The sequence below is a fragment of the Bipolaris maydis genome, assembly GCF_028858645.1.
Source record: "Bipolaris maydis strain C4 unplaced genomic scaffold PSV08scaffold_1, whole genome shotgun sequence".
Taxonomy (NCBI): Eukaryota; Fungi; Ascomycota; class Dothideomycetes; order Pleosporales; family Pleosporaceae; genus Bipolaris; species Bipolaris maydis.
The window spans coordinates 693,631-713,198 of NW_027093857.1; the positions used below are offsets into that span (position 1 = coordinate 693,631).

At 53.9% G+C, this 19,568-nt stretch overlaps 6 protein-coding genes across 6 annotated transcripts; 2 read left to right on the forward strand and 4 right to left on the reverse strand.

The window, feature by feature from the left end:
- Positions 1-2,410: 2,410 nt before the first annotated feature.
- Positions 2,411-4,099, forward strand: PSV08DRAFT_367145 (uncharacterized protein; the record flags this gene model as incomplete). Its single annotated transcript, XM_066093121.1, has 3 exons — positions 2,411-2,500; positions 2,531-3,874; positions 3,968-4,099. 3 exons carry the CDS (start codon positions 2,411-2,413, stop codon positions 4,097-4,099), a joined length of 1,566 nt encoding a protein of 521 aa, XP_065949924.1.
- Positions 4,100-4,173: 74 nt separating this feature from the next.
- PSV08DRAFT_213246 (vacuolar membrane protein-domain-containing protein) lies at positions 4,174-6,377 on the reverse strand. Its single transcript, XM_014218941.2, has 3 exons — positions 5,884-6,377; positions 5,221-5,801; positions 4,174-5,153 (listed from the first exon to the last, which is right to left on the reverse strand). The coding sequence occupies exons 1-3, from the start codon at positions 6,236-6,238 to the stop codon at positions 4,551-4,553; spliced, it is 1,539 nt and encodes a 512-aa protein (XP_014074416.1). The 5' UTR covers positions 6,239-6,377; the 3' UTR covers positions 4,174-4,550.
- A 413-nt stretch (positions 6,378-6,790) lies between these two features.
- PSV08DRAFT_192525 (triose-phosphate transporter family-domain-containing protein) lies at positions 6,791-8,999 on the reverse strand (the record flags this gene model as incomplete). The annotated part of the gene is made up of 3 exons (XM_014218942.2): positions 6,791-7,913; positions 7,975-8,327; positions 8,386-8,999. The coding sequence occupies 3 exons, from the start codon at positions 8,997-8,999 to the stop codon at positions 7,072-7,074; spliced, it is 1,809 nt and encodes a 602-aa protein (XP_014074417.1). The 3' UTR covers positions 6,791-7,071.
- An 866-nt stretch (positions 9,000-9,865) lies between these two features.
- Positions 9,866-12,611, reverse strand: PSV08DRAFT_367148 (Mo25-like-domain-containing protein; the record flags this gene model as incomplete). Its single annotated transcript, XM_014218943.1, has 7 exons — positions 9,866-10,063; positions 10,115-10,366; positions 10,440-10,909; positions 10,978-11,038; positions 11,094-11,270; positions 11,872-11,976; positions 12,027-12,611. 7 exons carry the CDS (start codon positions 12,609-12,611, stop codon positions 9,866-9,868), a joined length of 1,848 nt encoding a protein of 615 aa, XP_014074418.1.
- Positions 12,612-13,798: 1,187 nt separating this feature from the next.
- PSV08DRAFT_213256 (Muniscin C-terminal mu homology domain-containing protein) lies at positions 13,799-17,231 on the forward strand. Its single transcript, XM_014218944.2, has 6 exons — positions 13,799-13,960; positions 14,020-14,112; positions 14,166-14,251; positions 14,304-15,458; positions 15,516-15,627; positions 15,675-17,231. The coding sequence occupies exons 1-6, from the start codon at positions 13,925-13,927 to the stop codon at positions 16,845-16,847; spliced, it is 2,655 nt and encodes an 884-aa protein (XP_014074419.1). The 5' UTR covers positions 13,799-13,924; the 3' UTR covers positions 16,848-17,231.
- A 496-nt stretch (positions 17,232-17,727) lies between these two features.
- Positions 17,728-19,471, reverse strand: PSV08DRAFT_397809 (pre-mRNA processing factor 3-domain-containing protein; the record flags this gene model as incomplete). The annotated part of the gene is made up of 1 exon (XM_014218945.2): positions 17,728-19,471. The coding sequence occupies one exon, from the start codon at positions 19,469-19,471 to the stop codon at positions 17,933-17,935; it is 1,539 nt and encodes a 512-aa protein (XP_014074420.1). The 3' UTR covers positions 17,728-17,932.
- Between the last annotated feature and the right edge of the window lie 97 nt (positions 19,472-19,568).

A 19,568-nucleotide genomic window follows, 5' to 3' on the forward strand; every position in this document is an offset into this window, starting at 1 on the left:
GAGCGAAATTGACTGTTGGCGGACGGGCGTGGTGTGCCCATGGTGGTGCTTGGCGGCGACGTCATTCAGGGACTCGCGTAGATGCCTGGGTAAGCCGAGAGGCTGTCGCAGGATAGTAGGCGTGCACGCCCACTGTACCGCCCTCGCCGTCTGCCTGTCTGCACGGTAGTGTGCACACAACTCGACTCCATGCCATCCCCTGCCGCCGCCCAGCCATGGCCACGACCCCCGTCCCCGCCGTCGCCTCTGTTGATTCAGCTGTGGCTGCGTCTGCAGTCACGTTCGCGTGGCGCTCCACCGCTTTTGTTTTTTGCAACCTTGTGCGTGTCTGCCCGCAACGGCTGCATCTGCCCTGGCTGGAGCCGAAACGGTATGCCCCGCGCCTGTGATTGGCCCGCCTGCCATGTGCCGCTTTGCCATACCCCCCGTATCGGGCTAGCGTCCTCCTCCTCGCCCATCGCAACCGCAACCTCCATGCTGCTGGCTCACGCCGGCCACCAACTAGCCCACGCCTGCACAGCACACGACTCACCAGAGCCTCACTGGCGACGCCCTCCGCCCGTACGTGATTGACGTGTCGACTGCGCTATCCCGCTCCAGACGCCCATGGCACCATTAGTGGTGCCATACTGCTGGCGACTGTAGCCCCCCCTGGTCCCGCATCTGCAAGCTCTGCTTCAAGCATCTTGTGCGGCTTGCGCGCTTGTGCGTCCAATTCCTGCTGCATCCGTGGCAAGCATGCCTTGTAGACTCGCCTCGCCTCGCCTCGCCTCGCATCTGCCATTGCAATTGCGACTGTGCGCATGCTGGAGTGGCCACGCGAAATCAAACTCGCTCGATCCCTCGCCCACCCTCTAGTCGTAAGGAGCCGAGTGGATCCCCCCTCACGTGCCTTGTCCACTTGCACCAAGCAACCCCCACCTATCCTCTTGTCTATCCGACAAAGTTTCGGTACATGCAATCTGCCAGACGCCTCACATGCGCAACACGACTGTGTTTTGCATACATGTCATACGATATTTACGACTCGCCATCTCTAGTCTAAAATCCCGGGAACACGATCCGCGCCAATTGCGGGTACCTTGCATTGCCCACCACAAACATACACGGGATCTACACAGAACCGCATCACATACGCGCCACAGTTGGAACTCAATCACTGCAATTTGACTGTTTGCTACCACTGCACCGTTGACGCAAGTGTCTTAAGCCAGCATCAAGCACTCCAGGTCTGATTTTGCACCGGTGCGTCGTCAACAATAGGGCTGCGCAATCATACGAAAACATGTCGTGCTATCCCTGTTCCCTGTCGAGACCGGGCAGCACAGCGGCCCAAGCCGGTCCTGATTCAGTGACAGATCGCGATGCAGTGGTTGCTGTATTCGAGCAGACTACTGGCCAATCACATCAATCCGAACATGAACGTTATTCCTCACACATGGCTGCCACGATCCACCTTAACCGTCATCCGAGTCAGCCCCGCTCTGCCTCCGAATCCTAGCTTCGCCTTGTGCGTTGTCTGTGCAAACGTGCAGCGTCATGCCTGAAGCCATGTCTTATCTACAGACGCACGTATCCATTCATGTCTAGTCCTTGGCGTACGGCGTCCCCTTGACTGTGGGGAGAGACCAAAAATATCTTCACATTCCAGCCACATCTCCAGTTTGATCTGGTTTGCACCAACAGCCACACAGGTAGCCAAGTTTCATGGCTATTCTGGCGCAGTGGCGAAACATCCAAAGTACTCTTATGTACACTTACGCCTCCTAAGTAGCACATGAAAACTGGTCGGGTGCGGGAACGTCGTGTATGCTCTTTGACACCGTTGGTCAATGTTGCTCACTGGCTTTTCATGCTGGGAGAATTAGATCATCTGGGATGCCATACACAGTCCTTTGCAGCCCATGGATCATTTTTCCTTTTCTCTGTCCAGCTCTGCTCAGTTAAAAGACACTTGCGACTAGTCTATTCTTTATGGTGATATTTCTGCGTATGGAAACCTCGTGCAGGCATGCAACCATTATTAACTTTCTTGTAAGCACGTAGATGCTAAAGACACTGCCCTTTGGAAGTAAATGACAAAGGCGTGTGAAAAGCACACAAAAAGGTCGTCCCTCATCGGCGTTCCGACACAAGGAAAACATCTCCGTGACTTCCCTGGCTCAGCCCATTGCCCCTCTTCTCCGCATTCCGGACCCTCGATTTTCCTCCACATTCCGCGCCGGGCCCAATTCCGCCATGCCGATGGAACCCATACTAAACCATTGCCCGAGGCTGCTGCCATGTTGGACCACATTTCTCCAGGAACTCTGCGTTCCTTTTCCATAATCATTCGACGAGGCATCTCTGGCAAAACATTTCTTCTTGGACAGTAGCTGTTCCTCGGTGTTCGCATTCGTACTCGAACAAGATGCCTTCGATATCCCACTCTCTCCGCACTGCGCGCACCTTTTCGCGAAGTACAACAAAGGTTGTCCCTGCCCACCAATTGATTCTCAACGTATTTCAGGGCAGCGATTGACTCCAACAGACATATCTCAACCTCTCGCGCTCCTTTTCTTCGTCTCTCCGCCGCAATGAAATCAACAAAGTGTATCCCAGCGCTGCAGCCGCCATCGAAGACATGCAGCCCAACAGCACACTGCTCTGCGGTGGATTCGGTCTATCTGGCGTACCAGACACACTGATCGAGCAAGTCAAGAACACACCTAGAATCACCGGCCTGACTGCCGTCTCCAACAATGCCGGAGTCGTAGGAGGCGGTCTCGGCTTGCTCCTCGAAAGCAAGCAAGTCAAGAAGATGATTGCCAGTTATGTAGGCGAGAACAAGGTTCTCGAGCAAATGTACCTCACCGGCGAACTCGAGCTCGAACTCACACCCCAAGGCACTCTGGCCGAAAGATGTCGAGCAGGCGGCGCCGGCATCCCAGCCTTCTACACACCCGCCGCCTTTGGCACCGTTGTTCAAACCGGCGAACTCGCCCTGCGTCACAACAACGACGGCAGCGTAGCCCAGTACTCGACCCCGCGCGACGTCAAAGTCTTCTCCGGCAAATCCTACGTCATGGAAGAAAGCATAAAGGGCGACTACGCCTTCATCAAAGCCTACAAAGCCGACCGCCTGGGCAACGTGCAATTCCGCTTCTCCGCCCAAAACTTCAACGGCGCAATGGCCCGCAACGCCACCACGACCATTGTCGAAGCCGAGCACATTGTCGACGTCGGCGAAATCCCCCCCAACGCCGTCCACGTCCCCGGCATCTACATTGACCGCGTCATCCAGTCCACGGCCGAGAAAAAGATTGAAAAAGTCGTAAACGCAAAAGACCCCTCCGAGGCAATGGCCAGCCTGGGCAAACGCGACCGCATCGTCCGCCGCGCAGCCAAAGAATTCAAAAACGGCATGTACGCCAACCTGGGCATCGGCATGCCCATGCTCGCCCCTTCCTTTGTCGACGCCAGCGTAGAAGTCCAGCTCCAGTCTGAAAACGGCATCCTAGGCCTCGGTCCCTACCCGGCAAAGGGCCAAGAAGACCCAGATCTCATCAACGCGGGCAAAGAAACTGTCACCCTCGCTCCCGGCGCTTCGTGCTTTGGCTCAGAGGAATCATTCGGCATGATACGTGCTGGTAAAATCGATCTTACTATCCTCGGTGCTATGCAAGTTTCGGCCAGAGGCGACCTGGCGAATTGGATGTTGCCCGGCAAAGTCAAGGGGTTCGGAGGCGCCATGGATCTCGTGTCGAATCCGCAAAAGACAAAGGTCGTGGTTACCATGGAGCATACAGATAAGAAGGGGAGACCCAAGATTTTGAAGCAGTGCGAGTTTCCGCTTACGGGCAAGGCCTGTGTTAGTAGGATTATTACAGAGTTGGTGAGTTTGGCACTCCCCCCTTCCCTTTGAAATATGGCATGAGAGAGAGAGAAAATGTTTCGGTTTACTGACGATGAAATGTGTCTGTGCTAGTGTGTCTTTGACGTCGACTTTACAGAAGGTCTCACCCTGGTTGAACTCGCAGATGGAGTCACGGTCGACGAGATTCGACAGAAGACTGGTGCCGAGTTTAAGGAGGCGGCTGAAATTAAGCCCATGCTGTAAAAGAGAAGAAGAAGAAAAATTACCGTATCCATCAAATAGACATGAAAAGATCAAAGGAAAAGAAGAAACCAAGGCCGAAAATAAATACCATTTCCATGAACAAAAAAAAATCCCTTTACCTACCAAGAAATTTATAATTTGTACCCCTGTGATTTGATACATGTATATGTATACTTATCCATGTGTATAACTCTTCGAGAAGAAAATAACCCACCATTTCCATCTATAGGATTCCCCCCTCCCTAAAAAAAAACGAGATGCAACGATTGATAAAAACTCTCCCCCCCCCCCCCCCCCCGCACTCTTTGAACCAAGGGTTAAAAAAAAGGCAATAAGAAAAATATCCACAATTCACCCTTTCCACCCCACATACACACCTCAATCATCCATTCCCAAAATTAAAAAAAAAAAGACTGCAACAATAACAACACTAACCACCGCCCCCCCCCGCTCAATCCGTCCTCGTCTTCGCACTTCCACTCGCCCCATGAATCTCAGGATCATACTCCTCACCCTTAACCCTAGCCGCCCTAACCCTAGCCTCCTTAGCCTCCTCATCTGCACTCTCCGGCTCATCAATGCCGACCTCCCTCCTCCTTTGCCTGTCCCAAGCCTCAGCCTCATCCTCACCATCAGTCTCCTCCTCCTCGTCGTCTTCACGGACAACGCCATAGCGGGCATCCTGAGGGGGCTCAGCGTCTGGATCCTTGATGAAATTATCGATGATCCAGTACTGCAGGGCGTTCATGATGAGGGGGAAGACGAACATGACAAAGGCGATTTGGAGGGCCGTGTTGCCTTCTGTCCAGCGGAGCGCCCAGTCGCCGATCCAGGCGATCCAGGGGACGAGGGCGAAGAGGACGAGGACGCAGAGTTTCATGCCGATGAGGCCGAGGAAGTAGATGATGGATTGCTTGAGCCACCACGTGGCGCGCGGAGGGTGGCCATAGTTGCCCGATCGGATCGATTCGGGCGGATTGGCCAGAGGGGTTAGGGAGAAGGCTTTGTGTAGGAGGCGGAGGAGGAAGACGAGGATAGGGATGCCGATTGTGGTCTGTGTTGGATTGTATTTTTTTTTAGTTCATGGGCAAAAAGGGAGAAAGGTGGCGAGGAGGACTTACGTCGATGGCTAGGTTCAAGAGGTAAAATGAACATGGGTTTGGCTGGTCGCCCTCGTTGTCTTTGCTGACCAGGTGTGTGGTGGCTGGTGAGACGGTGGCTACGTCGAATTTGCCAGATGAGAGCATCGACATGAGGATGTTTGCGAGATGGAGTAGGGCTGAGCCAAAGACTTGCTTGGATACGTCGAAGAACCAAATCTTGAGCGGTCGGCGGGGATGTTCGCGCATTCGCTTGACCGCGAGCGATGAGACAGCAAGAAGTCCTAGAGCTGCTTGTACTAGCAAGGCAAAGTCTCCAAGGAGATTGCACTCGCCATTTCCAGATTCACCATCCATGGGGTTTCCTTGTGCAGCGGCTTGTTTGTCGGGCACTCCCGTCTCCAGAGGCTTCGTGTCTGGCGCAGCAGATGTGGGCCTGTGTACGTTCTCGGGCGCAGCTTCTTCGTTGTTCGCGTTCGCTTCGTCGTCTGTAACCGTAGCACTGGTGGTCGCTGGTGCAGGATCGGTGGGTTTATCTGGTTGCTCTGTCTTCACAGGTTCTGGCTCAACGCCATCGATGCCCATAAGCTCGGTCTCGAACACTGTGGTCGCATCTTGGTTAGCTTATCGTTCTAGCGAATAAGAAAAAAGAAGAAGAAGAAATATCAGCCACACAAAACGTACCGAGTGTCGATCCGGCTGGAATGACATCGATGGCGTGGTTTCCATATGCCAGTTCCGGTGGTATCGTCAACTTCCTGCCCTCTCCAATACACATATCTAGCAGCCCTTGATCCCAGCCCTTGATCACCTGGCCCCTTCCAATCGTAAACCTAAATGGCCTCCCAGAATCGTAACTCGAGTCGAACTTGGTGCCGTCGACCAGCGTGCCCTTGTACATCATGGAAACCTTGTCTCCGTTTTTTGTTTTGCGCGTGCATTCCACTGGTCGTGTGACTTCGATCTTGAGATCTGCTGCCAGTGCGACCGAGGGCAGCAGCGCCAGTGGGAGCGCGAGAAGCGCACTGAGGGTCCGCATGACCGCGGCGGGAGAGAGAGAGAGAGGGGGGAAGGTAGAGAAGAAAGGGTGGGTGGCCGCGCAGTTCGCAATGTACAAGGCGGTCGCTGATGTTTCCCGTGACAAGAAAATAAAAGCCACAAAGCCGCAAGCTATTCGTCGGCGGCAAGACAAGGTATGGGTAAGCAGAGACGTTTGTGTACTCTCAGCCACGGATCGATGCTGATTAAGGTCGGTTCTTCGGGTGAACGTGTCAAGGGTGAAACGCCGTCCGTGTGGCGCGCTGCCAATTTGGATGCAGCAGCTGCAATAGTGACAAGAGATAAGGAATCGTGCAACAGGAGGGGGGTTAACTGGCGCTCAACGCCAGACTGGGTGGTGGGTGTGCTGGCTCCTGACGTGCATGACACCTCGTGAGGGTAAGTTGAGTTAGGGTCCAATGGGCAAGGGTGCGCCTAGAGCCCGTGGCGGCTCAAGTGGCGATCATTACGATGGTGTGCATGCCGGACTGATTGGCTGCTGGGACAGGGCCCAATGACTACACATGGAAGCACGACATGGGGCACTAGGGTTCTATCGGAATGGGATTTGCATTTCAACTAGTATGTAGATTGGTTATGAAATACCGCCAAGGGGTTTACATACATAGCACTCACGTGCACAACATGCGAAGACGAGATGTTGATGATACAAAGCGAATGTCGTCGCCTCCTCCTCCCAACCCACCCAATTACTTGCAAAACGCCACTGATGCTACAAAGGGAAAAAAAACGACGCAGTTCAAAGGGACAAATTAGGAAATCCCCTCGGCATAATGCTGAAGGGCTTGGCAATGGTTGCTAGATGCATGCCTACTACTCGTGGTCCTCTGGCCGCTTCAATGGACTTGTCCTTGCCGGACTGTCCAATAATGCGGCTCCATTCACACCAGGCGCAAGCTGAAGACTGGTGCGCACTATGCTTTGCCCTGGCCGTACCACTACGCTGCCTCTCCTGTCGCGCTCCAGAGGATCTACTGTGTTCACAGCCGCATACTCGCTCTGGTTCTGCAGATGGGCATTCATGAGCGCTTCCTGCCTCATCTTCTTAAACTTCATGTAGTTGTATGCGGCAATGCTGCCAATAGTAACGACAAGCCCAGTCAGGTTGATGGGCGTAAGTGGATCCTTGAAAACGAGGTTTGCGGTTCCAATGGTAACTACCTCCTTGAAAATGCCACAAATGCTAAGGGTGACGACCGAAGTCCGCTTCAGCAGAGCAAACTCGGATGAGGTCATGAGAAAGGCCAGGACTCCCGGGAATAAAAGAATGCCAATGCCGAGAGCAGTGCCCTTTGTTTCGAATAGGTGTGAAAGGCCCTCCAAAAGTGCGGGGAAGCCTTCCACGGGTATCGCGAGAATGAATATGCTGAGGAACATGACAGGCGCAAGGAAGAAGATGGAGGAAAATGGGTTCGCCGTGGCGGGATTGCGCAAGAGCAGAATCTGGGTCAGGGACCAACGGAAGCCCGACGAGCACGCTGACACCATGACGAGAATGAAACCGAGCGTGTGAAAGGCAGCCTCACCAGCTACCATCATCACGACACCGGCAGTCATGATGAGAATGATGAAGACCAGTCTCCATGACGGTTGTTCGAGGCGGAAGAGGAATGCGAAGACGAGGACAAAGCCTAGTGCAGACGACTTGCACATTGCTGTTCATGTTAGTCCGGGGGGGTGTTTTTTTTTCCTAAACAGTGGCATGCGAGCACTTACTGAAAAAGGTTAATGAGATGAACTTCAAGCTCGTGTTACCCAAGCCAATGTCCATGCCAGTGGCTGCACCACAGGGTCCAAGCCTGCTAACGTAGAACCACTTGGTCATGAGCGGCTTCTTTGGGTCCAGCGGCTCGGCACGCCCTCTGGCGCCATGTGGGTTAAGGGAGTCATGTCTTGGTCGAAAGGAGGGTATGAGAAACAAAACGAGCGATGCGAGGGTAAACTGCACAATCATGTGCAGGCATGTGGTGAACAAAGGAAATGGGAAAATATTCTTCGTCTCGCCGTCGTCCTTGGCCTCCTTGAACATCCATTTGTTGTAGACGGAAATGGATATGGAGAAGAAGTACCTGGAAAAGGGTCAGTTTCACACTCGGTCGTGTGCATCTGCTGCAGTCGCGTGCTTACCATAGACCAATGAGGACGGCATTGATGAGCATGGATTTGAGGAGATTCTGGTCGGCAATCTTCTTCTCCTCCTTGGTGTACGTGTCGTCAGGAGCAATGCGCTGGTCGAGCAGGGTGTTCCTCCTCTTTCTTCTCCGGCGCCTGCGCCTGTCTCTCTTGGTGAGGCCCGTCTCCTCGTCATCCTCGAGCCCGTCTGCGCTCATGTCGTCGGTGTCGTGCTCGTCGCTGTCACTCAGGGAGTCTGAGTCTGAGCGGTCTGCGCCCGACGACTCTGGGCCTTCTTCGGCAATGTGGTCCGAAGGGCGGCGGCGGTGCTTCTTGGAGTCTGTTCTGGTGGGTAGGGTGGCGCCGGCGAGGGAGGAGGATCGTCGTCGAGCAGCGGCGTGGTCATCCGTCATGGTAAGGACGGGTGGGTGGATGAGCGTGGCGATTTGGGTGCGTTGGGGGACCCTAGGGCCTTCATCCGAATCGATGTCGGAGAGGGAGCTGTTGGAAGGAAGAGAGGGTAGGGTCCTGAGCGGGAACTCGTTCCCCGGACTAAGCAGCGGGCCTTGTGATGCAACCGAGTCTTGTAGCTGCAGCCAGCGAGTGATGCGGGCCTGCTCTGAAGTCATGCTGCGAGGCGGCGCTGTGCTGATTCGCCTTAGCCCTTCACCGCCAAGGACAGGAGAGGCTCTAGTTTCCAGCTCGGGGGCCACGGGCTAGCATCAGGGGCTGGTGCGGGGCGGTGCGTCAAGGAGATGCTTCAGAGCAACAGAAACAATGCAGGTACGCGAGGTGTATACCAGACAGCCATTTGCATTCGTCCGTACACGCGTATCGTTGTGTATATCCGGCCGTCTGCTACGCGGACGACGGCCTCGCTGTTGCTGCGGCGCCGCAAATTGCTGCCCACAGACACCGGGGCACGTCTGGTGCGGCAGAATGACGGCCAATCACCACCACGTGTCATCCTCCACGCGATGACTGCATTGGCGGGGAAGCACGCGGGAGACGATCCACTGCGTCATGTGACCATGCTGGCCGGCATCGAGTCTAGATTTCTACCCATTGCGGCAGATCCGAGCTGGGCGCCGGGCTACTGCACGCGAGCAGCACTCACGCCTCATACATGTCTACCCAACAACCTGCCCCCTGCCGTCGTTTGGAGCAGAGGGACAAAAAACTGGTTTGAAACAAGCGCACCTCCATGGGAAGCGTTGCAGCCGTCAGTTTCCCTTCCAAAAATAAACGGCAAGTATGCAATAAGCAAGCAAGCAATCCAAGACACGCACACGTGCTGAGCAACCGTGTCGTGGTGTTTCCATTTTTCTTCAAATAGCCTGTCTTGCATCCATGGCAGTGCCTAGTACAGGCCAAGCATGCGCCAACCATGCTGTGCATATCATGTAATACATGCCCAAAGGATATCCAAACTCAAACGCCATCGTATGCAAAACATAACAACAAGTAAACATTAGTGCCCGCTGCACACCCGTCGCTATATCGCTGCAGGCGGCACAACTGGCGCCGGCGGCAGCTGCTCAATCTGGCGGATCAAGAAGCTCTTCTCGTCGATAAACTGCTCGTCTTCTGTTCGGTCCTCGAGGAACGAAGGAAGGAAGCGCAGCAGCTTGTCCCGGTTGCTAATCAAGATGCGTTGCACTGCGACTGACTTGTTGGGGTTGGCCACAAAAACCTGCCATTGTAAGCCTTGCATCCAAACAGCTGCAACCCTGCCACTGCTCACCTTGAAGACGTGGAAACCCTCGTAGTTGATCATTTTCCTATCATCTCGCAAAAGCTTCATGATGATCTTGAGGTGCTCACCAGAGTCGACGTATTGTGTCATGACGTTGTAATTGGCCCGGTCCAGCAGAATCTCGCCCAGCAGCTTGATGGACTGGCGCTTTGTTACATAGCTGTCCGACTGAACCAACATCGTGTTGTACTTTGAGAAAAAAGCGTCAAAATTGGTTTGTAGGAACGTGGCTACCAATGGCTTGTGTTTGGTTAGGATTTCCTGTCAATATGTCAGTCACCTGTCTGAGGGTCCTCATGCCAGCCAATCTTACCCTGAACGTATTGAATGCGTCTGCGCTGACTTCAAATGCACCCTTGTCTATCCATCCAAAGAACTTCCAAAACACTCCGTTGCCAGAAGACGGTAGATCGGGGTTGACGCTGCCCAGGTCAAGTGTTTTTCCGTCCTCCATCGGCTCGTCGTAGAGAAGCAGCGCAGCAATTGCATCATACTTGAGCGCCTCGCGCAGAATTCCGCCACAGGGCATGGCGCTCTCTCGCCTGTCATAGCCTCGACATAGCGCTATTATGATATCCGGCCTGTATGCGACAACATGCTCCAAGACCTGCGGGGTTGGCTGGCCAGCGGGCTTGTAGCGGAATGCGGTCGAGAAGATGACTTGTGCGTCCTTTCGCGACTCGAACGGGAGCTTGTGTATGTTAATAGCCAGAGCATAGAGCAGGTCTTCGTTGAGTATGTTTGTAAGGAGCTGGAAGACGGCCTCTGGGTTGACTTCGGTATCTGTTGCAGATGTCAGCGCTGTACAGACTCGTGCACATGGCACAACCACAAAAAAAGGCGAACCATACCAGGCGTGCCCTGAAGCCGGACTTTCATCTGCTGCAGGTCGAGCGCAAGACCCTCCTCCAGCTGTCACGTGTTAGCCATGTTTTGCAGGCACCTCGACGCCGCCACATGGTCGCACCTTGGGATTGGGCTTGTCCTCCTGCCCAAGCCGCAGTGTGAGCTCCTTGATTGATCTCGTCAACTCAAGATTGTTCTTCTGTTTGTTCCGGAAGAGGAAAGCCATGTTGAGCGGTCTGCCAGGCTTTCCAGGGCGAGGGTCGATGTGGGATAGCGGCGACGACGTGTGGGGTTGCAACTTGGGGCCAGGGCCGAGAAGGTTCTATCTTGACGGCGACGACATACAGGCGGGAGCAGATGAAATTTGTCCTGACACAGCGGGGGGTTTGATGTAAGCAGGGGACGCCAGCACGTTTTGTTGTGCTGCCAGTGTTTTGCTGTACTGACGCTGTTGGCGGTTGCTTGTGAATGGTCCGAGGGTCAGCCCTGCAGTCAGTGCTAGCGCCCGCCTGCCGGGCTTTCTTCCACGTCCGTACTTCCACTCGCCCACCCATTTCACTGCCCTTCAATCGAACCCAGCATGATATGGCGCGCGGCTGCAGAGGGGCACTGATTGCATCGCCTGAAATTTTTGACTATTTCTATGTAATGACGTATGACCTTGTCTTAGCACCAAAGCTGCGCTAATTGCCTCGTACACGCGGAATTCCCCCGCACGATTCTCACCCATTATGTCACGTGTATGCCTTGTGCACTTCATAGAGGCGCTTTCACTGCGCAAAATATGCATGCTCGAGAACCTGGTTCCACAATTAGCCTTGCTTGTGCAACCGACCTACCAGACGTACCTTTGATGCGTCCATCCTTGTACCACTCTCGTACCTGACCAGGCTACCGACAAGGTCGCGTTCTGCTTCAGATAGGTCAGGTAACAACTGAGACCACTCCTGTACTGGATACTCGTAGAATTGCACCTTGCCCCAGTCGCGGAAACCTGCTGCTTCCTGCTGTAATCAGTAAAAGCCTCCGCGATTGCAATCACGTGTGAACTTACCGGCCAAACATCCAAATTTGGTGTTCCCAGCTTCTTAAACACACTTTGGATCAACGCCAAGTCACTTCCCAGCTCTCCGGAATCAAACAGTGTCTCGTGGCCAGGAGTGAGTGCTTCCGCCACAGTGCAGCCGGCAGCCCATAGGTCCAGACTGCAATCATACTTTTGATTGCCGAACAAAAGTTCCGGGGGTCGGTAACAGGTAGTGCCAACGTCGGTGATCTTCGAGTCTGCCGGTTCGGCGCCCGGCACTCCAGGCGCCCAAGCAATGCCAAAATCAGACAGATATGCAGGGCCGTCCAGAGACTTGAGAAGAATGTTGGAAGGTTTGACGTCGCGATGGATAATGCCTTTGCTGTGAATGAAGGCTAGAGCAGTAAAGAGGTCCTTGATGCACGACTTGATTTGACTCTTTGACAGCTTCTTGTCACTTAACAGATCACTAAAGTCGTAGCGCATAAATGGAAAGACAAGGACAAACTGACTTCCGTTCTCACGGAAAGTGTCTAGTAGCGGGATGATGCGATCTGAAGCTGCAAGGCTGAGGATGCTGGCTTCCCGTTTCGAGTCGTGGGGTGGTTCCATAACTGAAGGCGTCGTGATTTTGAGCGCAACCAGTCTGCTTTTTGCAGGTGAATCTACTGGAAAGAAGCCGTCATTGCCCAATGCGGGTGCTTTGTAGACGACAGAGAAGAGACCTTCACGGTGGTAGACGGCATTGTGATATTTCCCAATAGGCTTGCCGCCTGGGGTTGGAACATAGTCTTCATCCTGCCACAAGCATTAGTGCATGTCGGGATGGTGGTGATGTGCGGTGCAACCTCTGGCGTGGGAAACTCAAGTGATGGCCGCGGAAGGCACATCACCTTGTCGTTGCACTGTCGGTCATAGTCGTCCTGAAAAAGCATTAGAGATTCAGCGTCGAGATGCAGGAGGTGTGGCTTCTACCAAGGAGTGGGCTGCATCATAAAAAGCCGCCTCGTCTCTAGTCGCTTCTTTACGGGCATCGGCTGCGGACAGCGATGGATTGGACGATTGGTAGGCAGATGTTCTGGCATGGGATTAGCTACGGCGACAAGAAAAGATCAGACTCGAGTGCGGCAGGCAAGCAAAGACGTGCAATTTCTCAGCAAATAGCAGGAGAGGGAGTGCATCCAAGCATCGCGACATGGATCAGGGTCAGGCCCTGCCGAGCAATAGCTTAAGTGTCCCAGCAGGATTGCCTAGCGCGACAACGGAGACATGTTACCTGCATTTTAGTGACAGCCAACAGGCGCGTCGAAAAGCCGAGGCGCGATCGCCAGTCGGACGAAGCCATGTGTTGAGGGAGGGATGTGAAGGGAGACGAGTATCACGCAGGAGGAAAGGAGACAGACGGTGGCAGCATCAAGTGGTTGTAGCCGCAATGGTAGTAGGAAATGTACGAGTAATAGTACGAGTATTAGTAGTGGTGGCAGGCACGAGATGGGCCGAACAAGGGCATCAATGGTACCCAACTGTGTGCTGCTGGGACCCGCAGAGACAGAGCGGTGTAGGCAGCGCAGCCTTGATTGCAAGTAAACGTCCAGCCATGGTGCCGCAAACGAGCGTCAGGATGAATACAAGGCGTCTCGTCTTGCGGCTGGGCTGGCGGAAGGGCCGGCCGTGCTGGAGCTGGGGGGTGTGCATGTGTGCGCGTGGGTGAATGAATCGTTTCCAAGGTTACGTCAGAGCCCCGGCGCAACCGCGGCCTTGGGCGACTAGGCCCAAAGCGCAGAGTCCCAAGCCACCACGGCCAGCGCAGTCGTAGCCGTATCCGCTCTCACGACACTTTGACAAGCTGCCACGGCTTGCAGTGCATGTAAACTCGGCTGCTCCGCTGCTTCCCGGCTGCGCGCCTGTGCCCCCTCCTCGACGCCATGGAGCTCCAACGCAAAGAATACCCAGCATTGCTGGTAAGAGCACTCCCCCCAAGGCCCGTCCGGCCCTCAGCATCCGCTCACTCGATCCCCAGACATCGCTCTCTCCCGCGCAAGCCGTGGCGGTACTCGACAGTCGCATCAAGCATGTAGGCCAATTGAACACGCACATTGCCGACTGGCTGCAGGTGGGTTGGGCCCCGGCTACCCGCACACCACTCACCACTCACCACAAGCCCAGGAACGCCGTCGCGTGGAAGAGCAGTATGTCCAAGGCCTGCGCAAGCTCGCAAACAGACACCCTCCCGACGACTCGTCAGACCTCGGGTACGCTTCCCCCACCATCCGCATCTCTGCGCATGAATTGACCGCCAGACAGCATCTTTGCGACCCCGTGGGAGAAGATCGTCACCGCGACCGAGAATGTCGCCCACTCCCACGCCCACCTCGCCGCCAAGATCGAGGCTGATGTCGAGCGACCCCTCCGCGACTTCACCAGCACCAACCGCGAAATCCAGGCCATGGCCAACATCCAGGGCAACCTCGCCGCCATTGCCAAGGACATTGACTCGGCCCAGAAGAAGCAGGCTAAGCTTCGTGATAAGGGATCAAAGGCCAAAGCTTCTGCCGTTGCCGACGCCATGCAGGACATTGAAAAAGCCGAGTTGCAATGGGACTCGCAGGCGCCCTACGTTTTCGAGCAGCTACAGGCGATTGATGAAACCCGGCTAAACCACCTCCGCGATGTTCTTACCCAGTTCCAGACGCACGAGGTGGACCAGGTCGAGCGCAGCAGGTCTTCGGCTGAGGAGACACTCAATGCCATGCTGAATATCGAAACCGCCGACGAGATTCAAATGTGGGCGCTGAGAATGCGCAGCGGTGATGCCCGTCCCCCTTCGCGGAAACCGAGTAACACTCCAACACCAGCAAGGAGCTTGGTACCACCCGCTTTGCCATCCTCCCCTACTGGTGCAGACGACAACAGAAGCCAAAAGAGCGCATCAGCGCAAGATAAACAAAGCTCAAACCCTCTGAAGCGAATCGGTACAGTTCTGGGCCGACGGAGACAGAGCACGCACCCGTACGGACGCGCGGCGTCACCAGACCGGAAATCATCAGCAAACATTGGTTCGGCTTTCAGTGGATTTGGCAAGGGGAAATCGAAGGACCGCGACAACCAGATCCCTACTTTGCCTCCAATGGCCGAACGTCCAACATCACCGTTAAGGAACTCTCAGCGACCCAGCACTTCCCAAGAATCAGATACTCCGAACCTCACCCAACAAACCAGTTCTGAGCCCGCTCCCAACGGCACCGCACCCAAGTTATCTGAGGCAGAGAAGGAGACAGAAGCCCCCAATGCTGTCAATGGAACGTCATCTGTACAAGAGCCGATACCGGAGCTCAATGAGCCTGTGCCAGCATCTACTACCACGGAAACACATACAGAACCAGGAAAAGACGCTGAAGGTTACTCCGTACCACCATCTGCTCTCGATGCCATTACCGAAGCAGAAAGGGAGGCCGGATTGTAAGTACAGCATACACCTGAAACCCTTACAGAGCTAACAAAGTCTAGTGTTCAAAGCGAGGGAAACCCACCTCCTCAATTCAAGCTCGATATTAGAAATGCCCCAATCCAAGAAGAGGATGGCGACGCTGATGCAGCTACCGCGAACCTCGTCAACACGCTGCGTGCAGTAAGTACCTCTGGATGTCAAATCAGCCAGCACTAACGTCAGTGCAGCAGGCCGCACAACCCAAGCGATCAAGCACACTGCGAGGGCGACGAGATGTCCGCAATACGATTTTTGTTCCTAGTCCAGCAACACCAGAACTTCAAAGCATAGGTGAAGTGCCACCACTTTCAGGCGGTGATTCTGCCCCAGCTTCTGGGCCTACCTCTGCAACATTTGCTCCTCCTCCTCCACCACAGCCTTCGTCTCCAGCATTCAAACCTCCGCATCGCTCGTTGTTGTCGGACGACCATGCCCACTCAGATACCCAATCTATCCGATCGGGCCGATCGCTAAGTAGCTCCGCTAGCACCACGGTAAAGCATCCGGACCTGCATGAACCGGGGCTCAATGCGTCACTAGTGGAGACTGTCAGCGCTTGGTTTGAGCAAGGTAATGTCACCAAGACAATGGTAATCGGGCAGGTTGCGCTTGCATACAATCCTATTGATATTTCGGCCGGTCCCTTTGGCACAGAGAGTATACGACTAGACAACTTTTCTGTACTTGAAAAGGTAGCGCCCAACCCTGCCTTCATAGAGCAGGCACCAGATAACCCAGGCAACTACACTGTGGACCTGTCAAAGATTACAAAGACTTCCGTAGCCTTCCACTACCAACTCCACATCGAAGACAGCAATATTGCCTCTCTGCCCCCAATCATTCTCACCCCCGTCTGGAAACCAGAACCTACGCAAATGTCCGTCCTCCTCAACTACTCGCTCAACCCCAAGTTCGAGCTTGGCTCCGCAACAAGCATCACGGTCCGCAACCTCGTCCTCGTCATCCGCCTCGAGCCCGGCTCAAAAACCACCGCCTGCCAATCCAAACCCACGGGTACCTTCTCCCGCGACAAAGCCCTCATCTACTGGCGCCTCGGCGACGTAACCCTCTCCAAAGACGCAGCCGCACACGCCGTCCGCGCCCGCTTCTTCACCGACGGCCAGGCTAACCCAGGAAACACCGAGGCCCGCTGGGAAATCAGCGATGAACAGTGTCTGACCATGGGCAGCGGTCTCAATGTCAGCATGAGCCAGAGTGTGTCGCCCAAGAAGGATGATGTCGAGGATGACCCGTTTGCGGATGCTGATGAGAGCGAGAATGTGCCGGCTAGTCCCGTTGTTGAGTGGAAACCTGTGAGCGCCGTTAAGAAGATTATGAGTGGGACTTATTTGGGGGTTTGAAGAGTAGTGTGTAGGAGTAGAAGTGGAAAGGGTGTTAGAGGGGATAAGGAGGGGTTAATTGAAGTAATCAGCAGGGGATAGAGATGGTGGGTTGACACGAGGAGTGAGAGATAGAGAGAGTGTGTGTGTGTATATTGGTCTGTTGATAGAGCTGATGGGCTTGAGAGTCTCTTTTTCTTGTTCCTTGATTCTTTTTGTTTCATAGCGTAACGTCTAACCGGACTTGAAGAGGTCTGTCATATGTTTGCGTGTATTTACCCCCCCCCCCCCTCCTCTGCTCCTTTGTACTTTGTTGTTTTATCGTTTCCTTTTGTTTTATTTCCTTCTTTCATTTCAATGTACATAGATTTTCTAGGCGGAATTGAGATTGAAGAATATTTATAGATGCGGGAAGTTGAGGTTTTGCACTTGTGTTTCATTGTGTTTGTTGTAAGGGAACGTTCGCATCATCCGTTTCTAAGATCATTTGTATTGGATTTAACTACTACATGTTTACTCCACTATGTTTTTGAAACTAGTTTGTGTACTCTGTTCTTCGAGTCTTGCACCAATTGTTCTTTTGAAGTTTTGAGGGAAAAAAAGGGTGAGAAGAACAAGTGAGGGATTGGATTGAGACATTCCCAAAGTAAGCCAGAGATAAAGTCATCGGCAATACAGGGATCAAGAAGGTCTTGAACCTACCACGTATTTAAAACATTCACGTTGCGCATCAGCATGTAGTTCTCCACATGCATTCAAAGTTCCGGCATCTCAGGATCACCATTCTAGTCGCATATGGGCTCTGGCGGAAGACAGGTAAAAAAGTGATCCAGAATCTCTTTACGATAGGGGGGTTCGGGTACTCCACATAGACATCACTTACTACGCTGCTGTAGAAAAGAAAGAGTTGCATTAATACATATATTCCAAGATATCCTATCGGAGGTTATGAGTATAACTTACATTTTGGAATGAAGAAGATGCTCCGTATATCAGACGGCCGGGTTGCCTTTTTCCGAGCAAAAATAACGCCTCTAACACCATATGTTGTGTGAACTTGGCCAGACACTCAGTCTGGTCGTCTGATGTCTCGTCTCAGACCGAGATCATTCGATACTCTTAGCAAGCGCCCATAAGCTGTCGAGCTTGGCGCGGCCAAGAGTCTCGCGCGCTTCACCAGCGGTCTCACATACCCTTGAGCCCCATTTTCGGAAAGATCGCTCCTTGATCTCGCCCTCGAAGATGAGGGTACACTTGTTGGACGAGTGATCCTTTATATCCCCAGTATCGGTAAGCGGTCTCAGCCATTGCGGATCCGAGGCTTGCTTCTCCATCTGGTTCTCTGTAGGTGGACCATTCTCGTGCCATTTGATACGCTGGAGCATGAGCTTCTTGTACTTGTTGATTGCATATGCGCCTCCTTCAACTACAACCAGATTCAGGTCGGGATTGAACAGTGTAATTCCAGTGAGGGCATGTTCCTTAGCGTTGCTGTCGATCTGGAAGCGATGCTTGCCATATGCCAGAGTATTGATCTTGAAGACACACATATACAGTCCCTTTTGCGCATCCTTTTCTTGGTTCGCAGCAAGCTTCGCTTGTCTTTCTTCTTTGGTCAACTTGCGCTCTTCGTTTGCTGTAACGTGATCATCATGACGCTGCTGGATCTGCGATTCGACGAGCATCTCAACAGCCGTGGGATCCGCAATGGCCTGTTCTCCCATGACACGCATCATGTTACCGCGCTTGACCTTTGGTGGTGGCGGCGGTTCAAGACCAAGACGAATTTTAGCCTGGTGTTCTTTGAGGTCTGCAGCACGGCGCATCCTGCGTAGCTTCTGTGTTTCTTTAGTGGTAAGATACATGGGCTTAACTTGAACCAAGCGCTGATCTTGGGGCGCTTTAAGTAGTGGTGGATGCTGGACATATAGTGTTATGATAGAGTCATCGGTATCAACCTTGACTTTGGACGGGTCATCGATGCAATCGTAGTTGGGCTCGGCCAGGATACCCTCGTCCCACCATTCGATATCTGGAGGTGGCTGGACCAGGAAGCCGCGTTCACTATTTTCATCAAGACCAGCACGGCGGGCTTGGATGGCGAGCGTCTTTTTAATCTCCTCTAGTCGCCGTTGTGCACGCAGTTTCGAGGCCTGGTCGAGGTACTTTCCATGTTCGTTGAACGAAAGGACACGGGGGCCCCTCTTCTTGGCAAGGGCAGCAGTCTTGGGGTCAAAGTAGGGGTTCTCCAGCTCTTCGTCTTGCGGTTGTTTTTGGCTCATCACAGCGGCCTTGGGTTTCGCGTCGACCTTGGGCGTTTCCGAGCGACGGTTGCCCAGGGTTGTCGCAAAGCGTGGGCCGGTGGAATCGGGGGCGGGGGGTTTGGCTGCTGCTGAGCCAGCCTTCAGCGCCTCCATCCTCGCCTTCATGGCTGCCAGTTTGTCCTGAACCGCATCGCTTGCCCCAGCCGCTGGCGGTGGGGGGGTTGGAGTGGCAGCGGGCTTCGCGAATCGGGCTGCAATTTCGGCAGCCTTTGCTTTGGCTCTAGCCTTTGCGGCTTCGACAGCATCTGATGGTTTCGGGCGCTTCACATCACTATTCGGGCCCTGCCCCTCGGGATAGGGGCGCTTCTCAGCCATGGTCATGGTGGGCAGTCGTGTGTGTTTGCGTGTAGATGCGGAGTTTCGGGGGAGAGATTCTGTCTGGGAGGCGCAAGGCAGCCACTGAGTTACTCGTCGGCCC